Source organism: Rattus norvegicus, chromosome 14, assembly GCF_021556685.1.
Source record: "Rattus norvegicus strain SHRSP/BbbUtx chromosome 14, alternate assembly SHRSP_T2T, whole genome shotgun sequence".
Classification (NCBI taxonomy): domain Eukaryota; kingdom Metazoa; phylum Chordata; class Mammalia; order Rodentia; family Muridae; genus Rattus; species Rattus norvegicus.
This window is the reverse complement of record NC_141547.1, coordinates 78,557,431-78,576,194: the sequence shown is the minus strand read 5'-3', so window position 1 is coordinate 78,576,194 and position 18,764 is coordinate 78,557,431. Positions and strand designations below refer to the sequence as shown.

At 42.6% G+C, this 18,764-nt stretch overlaps 1 protein-coding gene and 1 non-coding gene across 5 annotated transcripts in view; one reads left to right on the top strand and one right to left on the bottom strand.

The window, feature by feature from the left end:
• Kiaa0232 (KIAA0232 homolog) overlaps positions 1 to 18,764 on the bottom strand; it is a 64,784-nt gene that overhangs the window by 30,106 nt on the left and 15,914 nt on the right. For all 4 annotated transcript variants that reach the window (NM_001109388.1, XM_087584312.1, XM_087584313.1 and 1 more), the window contains exon 2: positions 13,444 to 13,938. In NM_001109388.1, coding sequence (NP_001102858.1) covers positions 13,444 to 13,674 — 231 coding nt within the window. In that variant the 5' untranslated portion in view covers positions 13,675 to 13,938. The remainder of the gene's footprint in view (positions 1 to 13,443; positions 13,939 to 18,764) is intronic.
• LOC120096818 (small nucleolar RNA SNORA17) lies at positions 12,349 to 12,478 on the top strand. Its single transcript, XR_015637792.1, has one exon. It is a non-coding gene; the product is annotated as a small nucleolar RNA SNORA17 (small nucleolar RNA).

The following is an 18,764-nucleotide window of genomic DNA, read 5'->3' as shown; positions in this document are numbered from 1 at the left end:
GTCTTATAAGGACAACATTTAATTGAGGCGGGCTTACAGGTTCAGAGGTCCAGTCCATTATCATCAAGGTGGGAGCATGGCAGCGTCCAGGCAGGCATGGTGCAGGAGGAGCTGAAAGCTCTATCTTCTTCTGAAGGCTTCTAGCAGAACACTGGCTTCCAGGTAGTTAGGGTGGGGTCTTAAGCCCACACTCACAGTGACACACCTACTCCAACAAGGCCACAATTCCTAATAACGCCACACCCTGGGCCAAGCATATGCAAACCATCACATTCCACTCCTGGCCCCCATAGGCTTGTTCAAACACATGAGTCCATGGGGGCCATATCTAGCCATAGCAAAATAAAAAGCATATTTAGTCCAACTTCCAAAGTCCCTATAGTCTATAGCAGTCTCCACAATGTTAAAGTCTCTTCTGAGATCCACCCAGTCACTTAACTGTAATCCCCAAGGCAAGACAGAAAACCAGCTGGGCAAACATCTTCATGTATGATGTTTTCAGATCTCCAACTCCTTTTTCATCTTTGTTTATTGCAACAAACTTTTTTTTTTCTGGGCTGGTTCCACTCCCTCTCAGCAACATGCCTCATGAAATATCCCATAGCTCTGGCATCTCCAACATCTTGGGGTCTTTAAGGCAACTTCAATGTTACAGCTTCTTGTTTCAATGTCTGGGATCCACACATGATCTTCTGGCCTCATCCAAAGGGCTGGCTTCACCTCTCCAGCTCTGCGCTCTGTAGCACTCTAAGCTCAAGTTGATCCACTCCACTGCTGCTGCTGTTCTTGGTGATGAGCCATGGTACAGGTATCTCCAATTCACTGGAGTCTCTGCTGCAACGAGGCTTTACCAATAGCCTCTCACAGGCCCTCTTCATGGTGCCAAGCCTCATTTCCTTTGTATGACCCCTTCAGTCCTGGGCCATCAACTACAAATGTGGCTCCACCTTCACCAATGGCCTTCCGTAGCCTCTCACAGTGCCAAGTCCCAGCTGCTCCCCATGACCCCTTCATGCCTTCAAAACCAGTACCACCTAAGGGGCTCTTACACATTACCAAATACAGCTGTAGCACAAGGTACAACCTTGGCTTTCTCTGGAACACAGCTTCCTTGTGCTTTCAGAAAACACTTCTCAGAAGCTAACCAGCATCATTGTCTCAGTCGTCCCTTCTGTTTTTCACTCTAAAGCCAGAGCCACATGGCTGAAGTTGCCATGTTCTGCTGTGTGCTGGGGCTTGAACATGGCCCCCCATTTTCTATTATCAGCTTTCAGTTTTCCTGACTACCTCTCTAAGCTTGGCTGTCCTGGAACTTGCTCTGTAGACTGACTTTGAACTCAGAAATCTGCATGCCTGTCTCCTAAGCACTGGGTTAAAGGTGTGGTTCACCAAGCCCAGATTTATGTTTTCCTTCACCTAGAACTTGCTGTTTTAGGCTGGCCTTGAACTCAGAGATCTGCTTGGTTTTATCTCCTGGGATTAAAGGTGTGTCCCACCATGCCTGGATCTAAATTTAGCTGGGTAGGATCTTGCCCCAAAGTCTCATTCCCTTAATCTGCTATCTCCTAGAACACAGGATTCAGCTGCTCCATTTCACTTCCTGGTGCCCCTTTAATACTTGAACCATATTTTTCCTTTCTAAGCTTGCTATGCTTGTTCAAAATGTTTTTCATGAGACTTAACCAGAGAACAAAGTCTCTGCTGGGCTTTTTTGAGACTCTCTTTGGCAATGCAATTAATATAAACCTTAGACTCAGGTAGACTCTTCAGACAAGGACAAAAAGCAGCCACATTGTTCACCAAAATACCAAAAGAACGGTCTCTAGGACACATTCTGAAGTTCTTCTCCACTGAACACTCTTGGGCCAGGTCTTCACAGTTCAAATCACGCCAACAAAGTTTTCATCTTACTACTGGGATAGCCCATTAAGTCCAAATAAAAGCATTCCACTGCTTTCCAAAGTCCCAAAATCCACATTCCTCCAAACAAAAGCATGGTCAGGCCTATCACAGCAATGCCCCAGTCCCTGGTACCAACTTCTGTCTTAAGGTTTTACTGCTATGAACAGACACCATGACCAAGGCAAGTTTTACAAAGGACAACATTTAGTTGGGGCTGGTTTACTGGTTCAGAAGTTCAGTCTTTTATCAAAGTGGGAACATGGTAGCATCCAGGCAGGCATGGTGCAGGCAGAGCTGAGAGTTCTACATCTTCAGCTGAAGGCTGCTAGCAGAATATTGACTTACAGATAGCTAGGGTGGGGGTCTTAAGCCCACGCCCAGTGACATAGGTACTCTATCCAACAAGGCCACACCTTCTAATGTGCCTCCCCTAGGCCAGGCATATGCAAACCATCACATGTACATTTCCTAATAAATATTCACTCACAAGATGAGCACCTTAGAACCCAGCACTCACTTGGAATCTGTTGATTCATCATCTCAGTGACCTGACTCCTTGCTGTGGTAAGAAATGCTAACTGGCAAAAAGTCCTCTCACAGTTGTACTTAAACAAAAATATGAATGAAATCCAATATAAATGCTATACTATATGCTAAATTCTCCAATAATTTCTACTTTTCAGTAAAATACTCACGTTATGGTAAGGTTTTACATCTTAAGAGTTAAATGGGGGCTGGGGATTTAGCTCAGTGGTAGAGCGCTTACCTAGGAAGCGCAAGGCCCTGGGTTCGGTCCCCAGCTCCGAAAAAAAGAACCAAAAAAAAAAAAAAAGAGTTAAATGGGGGTTGGGGATTTAGCTCAGTGGTAGAGCGCTTGCCTAGCAAGCGCAATGCCCTGGGTTCGGTCCCCAGCTCCGAAAAAAAGAAAAAGGAAAAAAAAAAAAAAAGAGTTAAATGATTAAATTCCTAAATTCCTATTTCTCTACCTTACTGTCTAAAAAACACCCAACAAATTTAAAACGTTTTATAGGGATTGCCAGTTTTTTATTTTCCCTGGCTTATATATGTCAGAATAAAAATCTTTAAAAAAAAAATCTAAAATCAATTTTAGAAGCAAGAAGGCAGAAGGGAGACATCAGCCACGACACCACCACACAGTAAAAACCAGAAAACAAGGTGTGCTTGTTTAGTTTTCCACGTGCATTTAGAGGATGCCTCTATGGACTCATGGTAATGCTTGCATAACTGTGTATCTGACCATTACCCATGACAACATCTTTGGCTATATACTATTACAAGTTTACTTAGCTCTTTCCCTAAAGCAGAAATTTATGAACTCATTCTTTATTGCTGTGCTAGTCTGTTTTGCTTGCTAGGCCCTTCATTTGATGAAGATTAAAACAGTGGAAAGATGAGATGTGAAAAAGATCAGATGGGTCAGATGATGAAGGAATGAGGGAGGTTCCTATTCAGAAGGGCCCAGGTCTCAGCAAACAAACAAAGGCAAATGACTGGCATGGCCATAGAAGGAAAAAAACTACAACCATAGAATTCATCCATCTTTGAAAGAACAGAATGCAAATTACCAACTGCCAACCCAATTTCTACTTTGATCCAAAAAATAAAAGTGACTCTTAGGCTGCAAAATATGAGTTGGAACAGACCACCCCTGTACTAGGCATTTGCTGGCCATGTTTTTAGATCTCATTTTTTAGGTGAATGAGGTTATACCCATTTTCCAAGGAAATAATTCTGTGGGTCAAATGAGAATGGTCAGTATTTCCAATTATTAACTGTGTTTAGCTAAACAGTTCTTCTCTGTATCTTCTGGAGACAGAACGCGTACTGTAACAAGAACATGGGCAGCTATTAAGTGCCCTGGAATGGGAAGCTGTGGTAAGATAGTATTTAATCCATTGTGATCTTATTTTAGTCGCTGTCTCTCTGCTTCTCTGTCCCTATCTGTCTGTCTGTCTGTCTGTCTGTCTGTCTATAAAAATGTTTAAGTTCCCAAAGGACAAAACAAGATTTTTATCATATATACGGTCTTATGAATCATACCCCAAAAAGCTTTACATTCAAAGCTTCTAAGTGGACAGAAGTAAGAAGAGGCCTAAACCCAGTATCTGGCAACAGTCATAGGTTTCCTGTCTGTCAGGCCTTTGTAAGTGGAGAAAAAGCCATCCTCTTACCAGGGTGTCTTCCCTTTGGCATTAGGCTCCAACACTGAATTCAACACAATCCCCACTAGTTAGAACAGCACAGTCTAGCAGGAAAAGGTGAGCCAACCATTCTGGGATGACAATCATTAAGGAAAAGCTTAAGAGGCAGCTTAAGAGGCAGTCTCAGAGATAAACAAAAGTTTCCAAGGAGGAATGGTCATTAATGCACAGTTAGGAATGGTCATTAATGCACAGTTAGACACTGACTAGAAGTCTAGCTAGTTGAGAGGGCAAATAGTGCAGAATAGTGTGCTAACACAAGGCACAGCAAATATGCTCTTCTGTAAGGAGACTGTCTAAAAATATTTTTAGGTCAAATAATAGCTCATTTAAGGAAGTAACATAGAAACAAAGAGAAATATATCCAAAATTTTTTGTTGATGAAATTTTAAATCTAATTCAGTAACAATCCTGTGTACTAATAAGAATGTGATTTGTAGGCTAGGGCCACAGCTGCAGAGGCTCTCATAGCTGCAGGGGCTATCTAGCACAGAGGTCCTAGACCCCATCTTTATGCTAAAAGATGACTAATTCACTGGGAGAAAGAGAACATTAGATTGATCAGAGTTCAAAGTGAGCATTTTCTACTCATGAAAACCAGCAAGCCAAGCCAGATATAGTCATGAATGTCTGTGGTCCCAGATAACAGATGCTCAAAGGCTGAGGTGGGAGGATGACTTGAAACCCCAGAGTTCCAGGCCAGTCTGGATAACATAACAAGACTATTTCAAGAAAACAAAATAAAATTGACCACGAATACTCAGTTCTAAAAGTAAGTCTTTTTTCCTTTCCAGAAAGATACAAATCTGACAAGATACAAATAAAATATATCATCTCAGAAGCCTGGTATCATGGCCCATTAACTATAATCTCAGCACTTAAGAAACTGAGGCAGGAGGATCATGAGCATCAGGGCAGCTTGGACTATGTAGTGAGACTACCTCAGAAACAGCGCCACCACCAGTGAGACAGACGGCTCCTTAGGTAAAGGAGGTTGCTGCTGACCTTGAGACCTGAGTTAGATTCCTGGGACCCATGACATGGAAAGAGACAACCAACTCCCGCAAGTCCTCCTCTGGTTTACACACTTGTACTGCGGCACGCTTGCCTCCAAACACACACACACAAATTAAGTAATCACAAACACTCATACACACCGCCTTTTTAGGTTAGGTATAACACTGACATAATTAACATATCATTAGGCTTTTGTTTGGCGTTGGAGGGATTGTGAAGGGTTGTATATGCTCAGCCCAGGGAGTGGCACTATTAGAAGGTGTGACCCGTAGGAGTAGGTCTTCTTGGAGTAGGTGTGTCACTATGGGTGTGGGTTTTAAGACCCTCATCCTAGCTACCTGAAAGCCAGGCTTCCACAAGCAGCCTTCAGATGAAATCTAGAACTCGTAGCCCTGTCTACACCATGCCTGCTTAGATTCTGTCGCGCTCCCACCTTGATAATGATGGACTGAACCTCTGAACCTGTCAGCCAGCCCCAATTAAATGTTGTCCTTTATAAGACTGGCCTTGGTCATGGTGTCTGTTCACAACACCTAACTAAGACAGGGATAGAACGCGGGGCCTGAACATACATTACTTTTAACATGATTTGGGTTTTGATTTGGTTTTTTGTATATCCACAAGGCTACACCACAGACATTACTATCTAACTTTAAACATTTCCTCAATCTAAAAGGAACCCTGTGCCTATGAGCAATTTCCATTCATACACAGCCCTGACTGTGCCAGATGCTAACAATGGAGTCATATGATGCCTGCCTTTGGGTGTAGCCTTCCATTTAGCATGTCTCCAATGCCTATCCATGCTGTAATAACATGGATCAGTGTTTTACTCCTGTTTAGGACAAAATTAATACAAACTGTATGGTTAGAGTGTGTTTTGTTTACCTATTCATCTATAGGTGTTTAAGTTATTTTCACTTTTGGCTGGCAGCCACATTGCCTTGGATACTCGAATATAAGTCTTGGCATAGATACTGACTTTCAATGCTCTTTGGTATAGATAGAAGATAGACAGACAGGAAGATGATCAATAGACAGACAGACAGACAGACAGACAGACAGACGTAATGGACTACATTTGAACTGTGTTTAATCTCTGAAGAACTACTTGACTATTTTCCAAAGCTGCTGCTATACAATCACATCGGCACCCTGCTGTCATCTGTGACTGTGTTCCTTACTCTTGCCACCTTGCAATGACAACTGATGCTACCCCCTTCCTGTGGACTGAATCGTCATCAGCACGCTGTCTCTGACAAATGTAACTTGGGCCTTTCTCTGTGCTGAGCTGCAAGAGGTCCTAACCTGCCTGGCTGCGTATCTTTCAGAATATGACTCACCTCGTTACCTCTATGATAGTATTATCTCGTGTCGAAGGTTTTACTTTGGTTAAGGTCTTATCATACACCCTATGGATTCGTACACTTCTATCTCACATTTAAGCAACCACTGCCTAACCCAAGATTGTTAGCCCTTATATTCCAGTCTCTGGCCCATTGTGAGCTAACTTTTTAATATGGTAGGAGGCAAGGGTTAAGCTTCATTTTCTTCTTTAATATCATTAAAAAAAAAAAAACCAAAAAAAAAAAAAACCCATAGAGTGCTTTGTGAATCCCTGCATGGCGTCCCTGTACAGTGGACATCTAATCTTCTCTGCATTGCTCCATTTTATTGTACATGGTGCTGACATGAGCACACTTTCATTCTCTGTTCCATTAGCTGAAAGAATGTTCTTTCCACACTGTTGTTAACCACAGACAAAAGGGTTCTCGATGACTTAAGACTCATAGTCACGGGGTTGGGGATTTAGCTCAGTGGTAGAGCACTTGCCTAGCAAGCACAAGGCCCTGGGTTCGGTCCTTAGCTCCGGAAAAAAAAAAAAAAAGACTCATAGTCTCAAGCCAGGATTAAACTATCTTATCAGACCCTTGCAGGAAAATCTGGAATCGGGAAGTAAGCCCTCTGAAGGTGCTGTCTTTTTCTTTGTTGTCTCCAAGAACGTTGGGCTACTGTGCATCCTGTGTGTTTCCCATATAACATTTAGGATCAGATGTCACTCTGCAATGCACAGGTGACCAGGGCTCTGACAATGACTGGGGATGCACAGATCAGTCTGGGGAGCACTGCCGTCTTAGTGACGACCAGTTTGCTCATCATGAACACATTTTTCCATTTGGGTTTTGAGGTCTTTACACATTTAATGCCTTCTTACAGAAGTCTCACACTTCTGCTAAATATATTCCTAATATTTTTCTATGAAACTACTATAAATGGAACTGTCTTTAGGATACCCCCACCCTTCTGCATCTCTCCCTCCCCTGTTTCTTGTTTTGCTTTGTAATATTGGGGAAGAACCCAAGGCCTCCCCAATAACTAAGCAAACTAACAAATGCTCCACAAACTAAGCAAATGCTCTACCACTGAAATGTAACCGTAGGGCCGAATGTCCCGCCACACCCAGTCTGGATATTCATTCCTTAACAGGCATCTGACTGTCTATAAAATTATGTCCTATCTGACTAGAGATAGTTCGTCTCCTTTCCAATATAGATGTCTTTTCTTCTTAACTGTCCTGTTAATGGCCAGCCATAAAAAGGATTTTATATATTTTATCTTTAATAATGTCCTCAAACAGATACTATCAAATTCTGGCACTACAGCAAGTCCAAGTTTACTTACTTACGAGATATTTGTGAAAGCAAAGCTTTTCCTGATGCCTGCCTGTTAATACACTGTGTGCTGCTGAAGCACACAGAGCAGCTTACTGTGACCTATGACTTAGGACTCTGTTAAAGTTCTTACCACATTATAGGCACACAGAGTTGTTCACCCTCTAAGATTCAGGCTGAATTCACTAGGAAACATAAAACCTGTAACAAAAGCTATATAAAAATATAGCATAGCACATATACCTTTCGTAGTCTGTTCTCTCCACTTATTTCAAGAGCTGTCCCACTCGATATTTTTGTTTTATATATTGTGTAATATATTATGTTATTAAACATTTTATTAAAATGAAACTAATATTTTAAAAACAATATAGTATAAAAAGACTCAAAATATTTCGATTTTCTACTGAATGTAAATTCAGTAGAAATTGCTGAGCTCATGCTGACCTGGCTCAGGGAAGTCACCTAGCTGTGCATGCAGAAGTAGGGCTGGCCCCTGCTTTGTTCCAAGTTTTGTTTCCAAGCTTCAGAGTGCCTGGGGTCCTGCTCTGACTCTGGCTGCCTCCTCCTTTCAGCTTGGTTGTGACCAAGCTCCCTATAGGGTAGATGGTGGTAACACTGGGCATCACATTCTTGTTGTTAGGACCTGAAGTGAAGCAAGGGTATAAAGAAGCAGAAACTATTTTGAGAATGGGGGTTCATGGGGCATGCTTTTGAGGGTATACATTTTGCCCTGTCTGCTCCCCCATTTCCCTTACTAGTCGCTTCCTTCTCTGGTTCCCAGATGCTAAGAGAAAGAAGCTTCTTCCCACTGCTATGCTTTTCTACTGTGTCACACAGTGTAAAAATAATGAAACCAGCCTGCTATGGACTGAAGTCTCTCAAACTCCAATCCAAAATAATCTTTCCCCTTTCAGGTTTTTCCTTGGGTGTGCCTGTGATGTATGTATGTATGTATGTATGTATGTATGTATGTATGTATGTATGTACACACGTACTATGTGTTTATTTTGTCACAGCAACAGAAAGTTCACTGCTATGTACTTTTTATCTACCCTCTATGCTCCACTGAAAGTCGACTGGTGATAAACATCAATCAGTAGACATGTGCCAAACAGTTTACACAAAACACTGACTAGAATAAACTGTGTTTTTCATAGTCCTATTCTGAAGTCAGAACAATATCAAGTACCCAAAGCAGATGAGGCAGAAGGGCTCCTTAGGAAACTATTAGCAGCTGCTTTTCTAGACACACTTGTGAGGTGACATAAGGTTAAGTAAGGCTTTGACTGACTTCCTCTTACTGTCTTCTTTCAAAAAGGAGATTGGGAACTGGAGGAAGAAAAAGGACACGGCATTCTAAAATACAGCTGGTGCCGTCTGCTGCTAAGCACCCACCCTGCCTCCCACACCTTCCTGTTAACAGCCTCCTCAAGAACAGAGCCCAGTGAGTCTGAATGAGACTGTGTTCCCCTCCCCCAGCACGCACACTCTCACCAACTTCAGGCCCTAAGTGGCTAAAAGCAAAGTATCAGGGCCTGCTTTCAAGGGTCTGCTTAAAAGAGGTGTAAGAACATGATGCCCAATGTCACCACTGTCTACCCTATAGGGAGCTTGGTCACAACCAAGCTGAAAGGAGGAGGCAGCCAGAGTCAGAACAGAACCCCAGTCACACTGGAGCTTGGAGAAACAAAGCAAGCAAGGGCCAGCCCTACTTCTGCATGCACAGCTAGGTGACTTCCCTGAGGCCAGTTCAGGTCAGACCTTTTAGGCACTTGTGAATGGCAACATAACTGCCAGAATTGAAGCTGTCTGATAATCCACTAGCCTTTCATCCCATTGCTTCGAATAGCAGATACCTGCTGCTAGAAGAGACAGAAAGTTCCAAATGGACTCTTCAGGGCAGCTGGATCTACTTCTATCTTCTAGGTCTTCCCCAAACAGAGGTTGTCTCCTCAGTGGTTCCCTAACTTCAGTGGCCCAAAGTCTGCATCCCCACTACCATGTAGCTCTCCCTGTTGACTGAAGGAATGCTGGCCTCTTGTCTCTAACTCACAGCAGCCGATTCTTCAGCGTCTTCACCATATTTCCTAACCCATTCACGGACCCCTGGTGTCCCTGTCCCCAAACTCTGCCCAACCAAGTGTTTTGTTGCTCTACAAACTATCAAATGCCTTTTAGGAGCCCCCCCCCTTTTTTAAGATTTATTTCTTTATTTCATATATGTAAGTACACTGTCGCTGTCTTCAGACACACCCGAAGAGGGCATTAGATGCCATTACAGATGGTTGTGAGCCACCATGTGGTTTCTGGGAATTGAACTCAGGACCTCTGGAAGAGCAGTCGGTGCTCTTAACCACTGAGCCATCTCTCCAGCCCTCCCATTCTTAGTTGTCTCTGTGCCCAACGTTGGGTAAGGCAGGTATAATGCTTTAACATTTAAGTAAAATGTAGAAACTGAATCTTCAAAATCTAACACTTATCATCAAGACTTTTTTGTATCATTAAAACTATTCTTAAACGCATACAAACAAAAACATATAAACAGGCTGGAAAAGTGGCTTAGTAAGATTAAAAGCCTATTACAGCTCTTCCAGAGGGCATGAGTTCTGTTCTTAGCCCTTACATCAAGTGAGTGGCTTACACATGTAACTCCAATTCTAGAGGACCCGATTCCTCTACCTTCCTCAGCATCCATACTCACAATGCACATAAACACACACACACACACACACACACACACACACACACACACACACACACCAATTAAAAACAATTTTTAAAAATGCAAATTAAAGAGCTACAATGTGGTTCAGTTGGCTAGGTGCCTGCCTTAGCCTGCAGGAAACCCTGGGTTCAACTAATAGCATCACATAAACTGGGCATGGTGGTGTACTACTATAATCCTAGCACTTGTAAGGTAGAGGCAGAGAGGCAGGAAAACCAGAAGTTGGTTACGAGGTGAGCTCAGAGCCAGCCTAGGTTACATAAAACTATATGGTGTCCTGGGGCAGACAATGGAGTCGGGCTCATGCCAGCAGCCGTTAGTACTGATGCTGCTCTGACTTGCACATTCCTTCATTCTAACATTTTTCCATTAACAGTTCATGCTCCTGCAAGGTAATTCTGCATATACTTAGTGGGCAGTTTTCATTTTAAACGCACATTTGTTTCTGTCACCTTCATTGGGGCTGACAGCTGCAGGACAGTGGTTAAGAGCCCTGGCTGTTCTTGAAGAGGATCCCAGTTTGGATTCCATCACCCACATTGAGTGTCTCACAAACTGTACCTCTAGCTCAGAGGATCTAAAATGCTCTCTTGGGTCTTCACATAAATAAAAAATAAATTTAACAAAGTCATTTTTTTTTGTTTGACCTCTTACAAGCCATGGTATTCTCTGTCTTATGGCTAAGTAGAAAAGTATTTTTGGTGACTGGGGAGATGCTCAGTAGATAAAGCATTTGCTGTATGAGTGTAGGACCAGAGCGTGGATTTCCACAACCTATGTAAAAAGCTAAGCAGGCACAGCAGCCGCTGCAATCTTAGCATTGGTCAAGGAACTCCAGAGGCCAGCTTGCTAGGCAAGCCGAGACTGGCATCGCCCACAGCTGATAGCCCTGCTAAATAAAGTAGAGAGTAGTTGAGGAAGCTAATCTGATGTCACAGGCCTCTGCCTGCACCTACATACATTTCCATATAGGTCCTATTTCATAGCTCCAACATAATATGTTTTCCCCAGCTTTTAGCTGTTTGTCTGTAAGCAATGAATCAGAACTTGGGAAGACGATCAAATTTGGGTGGGGACATGCTGTTCCTCTGAGCCTTTCCAAAGAACACTTGACCAAGTCTTTCTGAACCATGTGTACACACTCTCCTTTGGCTACATCTACACTTTACCCTGGACACCCACAGCACTTAGTGAGTGTACTGCTGCTGATTCAATCTTCTAGACTGAGACTCCTAACAAACAAGTGTAAGAAATGGGAGGTTAGAAGTCTTACTGAATATAACCCATTTCCCATAAACTGAAGAATCTATGAGAAATGTCCTCATTTCTGGAAAGACCATTCTTATGTGTTTACTATTTTACTTGCCTCTATTTTATATTTTCTAGAAAGACGGCAATAAATTGAAAGGCAGATTCCAAAATAACACATCTGCTGATCATGAGCTTTTCAATCCCTTCAGAACCTTACTTGAGCTGATATGTTGGCACATGTATTCCCAATACTTGGAAGACTAAGGCAGGAATAGCAGTTCAGGTTCAAGGCCATCCTGGGATATCAAAGTAAAACAGAAGATAAACATAAAAAACATGAGGCAAAACTTTATTTGACATAATTGCTAGCCAGGGCAATAAACAACCTAGAAGCCAGAAAAACGCAGATGTGCCCAACCCAATAATGTTGTAGGCAGATGAAGTGTGAAAACTTCAGGAGCTCCTGAGAAAGCCTCTGGAGCATTTATTATACTCTAGGGCTTTCTTGTGAGTTTGGAAGGGTAAAGCCAGGTTCTTGTCAATGTAAGTTTGTTTTTCCTCCCCTAGAGTGCTGCAGGTGTGCGTGGCTGCTGTGTCACATGGGCATCAGTAGGTGGCAGAGAGGACAGAGGCTATGTTTATGCTCAATGTTCTGTGAATATCTGAATGATTAGTAGCCTAACATTCCCTGAAAAAAGTGAGCCTCAGATAATCTTCAGACTGGCACCAAGGGGCTAGGACAGGAAGCTAGCTTGAGATGGCCACCAGTACAGTGCCAGGATCAGAGGGCCAGGAGCAAACCTGAGACTAAGTGGGATGGCAGGCCCCAAGGGGAGTGAGCCTGAGACAGATGATGATCCTCAAAGGTGTCTGCTGTTAAGCCTACAACCTGAGTTCAATCCCTGGAACCTACAAGGTGGAAGAGAGTCAACTCCTACAAGTTGTCCTCTGATCTTCACATGAATGCTGTGGCATATATGCCTTTCCACCTCAAAAATAAATAAAAGAATATACAAATACAGTTAATACTGTCAACTTGATACCTAAGAGGCAGGCCTAAAGGTACACTTGTGAGGGATTGTCTAGATCATTAGTTCTCAACCTGTCGGTGGAAACCCCTTTTGGAGTCACATATCAGATATCCTGAATATCAGACACTTACATTATGAATCTTAGCAGTAGTAAAATTATAGTTAATTTTATGGTTGGGGGTCATGATAACATGAATTATATTAAAGGCTCACACCATTAAGAAGGTTGAGAAGCACTGGTCTAGATTAAGGCATCTCTGAGAATGTGTGAAGGACTGTCTTGATTGAGTTGATGTGGGAAGACCCATGTCAACCATGGGTGGTGCCATTCCCTGAGTGGAAGACCCTGGACTGTGTGGACTGGAGAGAGCAAGCTGAGCACTACCATGCATGCGTTCATTGTTCTCTGCTCTGACTGGGCACAACGTGACCAGTTTTCTCTGGCTCCTACCGCTGTGACTTCCTAGCCATGATGAACCATAATCTGGATTTATGAGCCAAATAAACTCTCTCCCTTAAGTTAACTTTCTGTAGAGGTATTTTATCACAACAACAGAATGTAACTAGATACAGACATAGTCATAAACTGTCAGAAAATACTTAAATGCGTCAATACCTACCTGTTCCTGCAGGTCGTAGTCATAGCTGTCATGCAGCAGAAGACTGAGGATATACCTCGAATAAATCATGGCATCAATGCCACATTTCTCGAGCTCTTGTCCCAGCCAGGTTTGCACTGGGCCCAATGCATGAAGCAGCGACATGTCAGAAACAGACACAGGGCCTGGATAAGAACTTGAGGTGCTTTCAGATGGCAAACCATCCACAACAACTGTACAGACAGGGCGCATGAACTTAGGTTGCTGACATCCTTAAAATGCAAAGCATTTTCTACAGTGGACGTTCTGTTGGTATCCGGAGAGGATTTCACTCCAGCAGAAAGGAGAGGGGCTGGACATGGAGGATAGGCAGTGACCGCGCAGCAGTCAGCTCTCTACAGCACAATTTCCCTCTTCAGGCATGACCAGTGAATCAACACCATGATAGCAACACACAAGGAGATGCAATTTTCAACTTTCATTTCACATTGAGGCAACGTCAGTCTCTGGCAGTACCTACAGAGATGAAAAAGAAAGGAACACATTACATACACAAGAAGTTATGAAGATGACTTTTATTTTATTTATTTACTTATTTATTTATATTGACTGTTCGAGACAGGGTTTCTCTGTCCTGTCCTCTGTTATCCCTGATTGTCCTGGAACTCACTCTGTAGACAAGGCTGGCCTCAAACTCAAGAGATCCTCTGGCCTCTGACTCCAAAGTGCTGGGATTAAAGGTATGAACCACCACTGCCCTGCAAGTGGGGATGATTTTTTAAAGGAAAGTGTTCCTCCTTTTAAAATGTATCTGGTAATTTGGAACAATGTTTTCCCTGTGGAGTATTTGGCATTTTAAACTGAGTGACACTGCAAAATTTAAAACTTGGTATCTGGAATGAGAATAAAGAAGGTGGTATTCTCTGCTTGTCCCCAATGACATGAACATTCATTTCGTATCTCAAGAGACTGAACTGGTAAAACATTTACAGAAAATCATTAGGTTCATACTTAAATTCAATGGAAACAATTAAATAGCAGTTTCATCAAAACACTGGTAAAAACAATCTTTAAATTTAAATTCACGCTGGGCAGTGGTGATACACACCTTTAATCCAACCACAAGTGGGGCAGAGGCCAGCAGATTTCTGAGTTCAAAGCCAGCCTAGTCTACAGAGCGGGTTTCAGGACAAGCCAGGGCTACACAGAGAAACCCTGTCTCAAAAAGCAAAAACAAACAAAAAATATTTAGATTCACAGATCATTATTTTATATTGCTAAAAACTGAGGGTGGTAATCAGGGAGTTTGTAAGACTGGAAGTTTCCAGTTCATAAGGCTGTATGTACGGTAGGTCTTCTGTACAGCCACAGGCTACACTGTCAGACCTACTGTGGCCTCTCCTAGCTAGACTACTGATTCAGTGACACTCTTCCTTTAAACACTTTCATTATGTCCAATACTGGGTTAATTGAACAAAAAACTTCTTCGTTTGTTTGTTTTGTTTTTAAATGCAGGGTCTAGCTATGTAGCCTACTAGGAAATGCAAACAGAGAAAGCAACACTAATCAGCCCAGTGAGATCGTGAACTTCAGCCGCTACACATGTCTCAGAGCAGCGTCTTGGGTGAAAGGTGGACCCTGTGGACAACTGACGTATGCCTGAGTTCTCTAGGTGTCAATAAAATGTACACACATTAAATACAATTCTAAAGCCACTGTACAACCAGACTAGTATGTTTTACTAAGTATTTTGCTACTTACAAAACTCCTTACTAATATTTTGCCTTTATTAAACTGTGAAAGGTAGCTAAATTAAAGCAAAGATTTTCTACTTTTCATTGGCTGATATTTTCCAGCTGCCTCTTAAAATTAAAACATTTTCCATAAATGATTTAATAAATGTTTGGTTCCCAGGCAAGATATTAGACAGACCAGCAATTAACACTAGCCACTTGAATCAAGCTGACAAGTTACTTAGTGAAAACCAGCCAGACTGAGGAGCCTTGAAACAGCTGAAGGAGAGCATGAGAGAGAGAATTCAGCAGCTTGAACTCACAGGGAGACCTGGCTTGGCTGGAGGTGCTGTGCTTACTGCTGTTGGGGATCAGGTACCGGATCCTTCCTTGCTGTGGCCCCACTTAAATAGACTGAAAGCTGACACATACACTTATGTACTTTAATTAATATTCACTTTTTCAAAACTGATAGAAACTAAATGAGCAAGAGAGTCAAGAACTCGAAGCCCATGAAATAAAGAAAACAGCACAGCACAAAAAATAACTCAAACCTATAACCAACATAAAAATCCTAAAGCAGCCAGAGTAAAACAGAGACATTAAGTATAGAAGCGAAGTTAAAGATAGCATCTAGTTCTTGCTGGAAACAGTGTAAGTGAGCAGAGGATTGATCGGGTAAGACTTAAAACACCTCGTCAACCTAGTACCCCATACTCACAAACTATCCTTCAAAGATAAGGTGAAGTGGACTTTTCAGACATGTGAAAGTTGAACTTATTCCCAGCAAACCTGCCCTACAGGAAATATGAAAAGTCTTTTAGGCAGACGTAAAAGTACTCCAGCACAGAAGTCTGGAGAGATGACTCGGTGGCTAAGAGCACTGACTGCTCTCCCAGAGGTCCTGAGTTCAATTCTCAGTGACCATCTGTAATGGGATCCGATGCCCAATTTGGTGAGTCTGAAGGCAGTAACAGTGTGCTCATATAAATAAAATAAATAAATAACTCTTAAAAAGTATTCCAGCACCAAATGTGGATCCACTTAAAGACACAAAGACGGCCAGAGATGCAGCTACAGCTCTATCTAGTTCATTAAATATCTTTTTTGGGTTTGTTTTTGAATTCTTCTGTGTAGCCCTAGCTGTCCTGGAACTCACTCAGTAGGCCAGGCTGGCTTCCAACTCAGACATCCACCTGCCTCTGCCTCCCCAGTACTAGGACTAGAGGTGCGCACCACCGCCACCTCATTAATTATCTTCAGGGGCCAGTGAGAGGGCTTGGCAGGCAAAGGCACTTGTGGTACAAGCCTGGAAACCTAAATGTCATCCCTCAAACCCACATGGTAAGTGAAGAGAACTGACTCCTGCCAACTGTCTCTCACTCCACATGCATGCCATGGCACACATGCATATGCACCCATGCATGTACACAAACAAATGTGTAATCATTTTTTTTCAATTTAAAAAAATTAAATAGCTTCTAAAATAACTAAATTAAAAACAAAGGGCCAAGTATAATGGTGTATGCTTGTAACCCCGCTTTCCCCACGTTGTAGGGGGATGTCAAGTTCTAGGTCAACTTGCTGTTATGTGGGTATGACCTTATCTCAAAAACACCACCACCACTTAAAACAGGTATGTTGGTACAAACCTGTAAGCTTGTAGAAAATATATATATATATGCATACACACGTGCGCGTGCACACACACACACACACACACACACACACATATACAGATTTCCATCTTCAGTAGACACTCCCTTGTCAGTTAAAATTTAGGGGTCATGGGGCTGGGGATTTAGCTCAGTAGTAGAGCGCTTGCCAAGGAAGCGCAAGACCCTGGGTTCAGTCCCTAGCTCCGAAAAAAAGAACCAAAAAAAAAAAAAAATTTAGGGGTCATATCTCCACTTAACTGAAGTAAGAAGATTATTTCCCCGTTTGGAATGCGTATACTTTAGTGTCATCAACACATGAACATTACTTCACAAAGCAGTGTGCATTCGTGTGGACAGTAGGTAGGGTATGTATGCATGAGCGTGGAGGCCAGGAGAAGCTTGGTGCTGTTCCTCCTCACATGGTATGCACCTATTTTTCTAAACACTTGTCTCTCACTGGCCTGGCTCACTAACCTAGACTAACAAGTAATAAGTACCAGCGATTCACCCCTCTTCTCCCCAGCACTGAGATAAAAGGGTATAACACCACACCCTTTTTATTTTTTCTTTAGATCCATGTGAATGAGTGCTTTGCTTCCATGTATGTCTCTGAACCACATGCATGTCTAGGGTCTATGGGGACCAGACGAGGGTTGATCTCCTAGAACTGGAGTTACAGCGGTTGTGAGCAACCATATGGGTGTAGGGAATTGATCTCAGGTCCTCTGCTCTAACTGGTGACTTACATTCAGCCCCCACATTCAGATTGTTTGTTTGTTTGTCATTTTAACGTGAAATGCTGAGAACCAAACAACAGTTCTCCTGCTTGCATAGCAAACACGTGATGACCTGAGCCATCTCTTAATCACAGCACCTTTATGGCATGATAACACAGACAACATCTGAACTCTTCCTAGACCCCCTTCTGTTCCTGTGAAGCCATTCAGAGCAGCAGGGGATAAAAGACAACTATGAGAACCTGGCTACTCTGGCACCAGCACACTTGGTCCTTTCTGCTCCTTTACCTTATTTACGTTTTGTAAGTTTCAAAGAGTTTCTTAAATAGGAGCCCACAAATAGCTTCTTAAACACAGCATGCAGATACTTGCCTCCTTCCCAGCAGCACTGTCACCACACTGTGCTAGAGAGTCACTGCACTGCCAGGTTAAAATCATCTTCTTGAGCTGAGTATGGCAGCATATGTTAGAATTCTAGTGACCTGGAAGTTTGAGGCCAACATGGGCTGAGACGTGTCAAAAACAACAAAAAGGCCAGTCTTTCTATCAAATGTCCAGACACTGCATACAGATGATGATTATCGTGAGAATATGGGGCATTCGCACTGCACGGGTTCTACTGGACACTGGCTTTGTCTCATTCCTGCAAACAACCATTTTGAGCTAAGAAGCCCCTCCCTGTGAAGACAAGTTGCAAGCTGCGCTTCACAGGACTATACACAGGTCGGATTATTCTCTGGCTCAATGTACTTGTGGTTGGTTCAGTGACAAGGTCAGACTGCATGGGACAGTAAAACAAATGAAGCTCACTGATAATGTAACCAGGAAAGGGGGTTCAGCTAAGACGGGGGTATACAATGTTGCAGAGACACAACTCCCTAAATTTTAATGTCTTAATTCAGATGGTGCCACATATTCATCTAGCTTTGGCGAGGATGCTGAAGGACATCATTACCAAGTATGACAAAATAGTCAGCATCTAGAACCCAACTAATCCAGGGATGGAAGATATCAATGTCTGTGCCAAAGTATGTCCCGATGCTTTGAAAGTTTCTTCTTGGATGTGAGTTGCTCATAGTTAATCAGCTAAAGCAAGCCTCCTAGCCACACTTTAATACAGCAGCTCTCAGTCTGTGGGTTGTGACCTCTTTGAAGGGGAAAACGACCCTTTCACAGGAGTTGCATTTCAGATATCCTGCATATCAGATATTTGC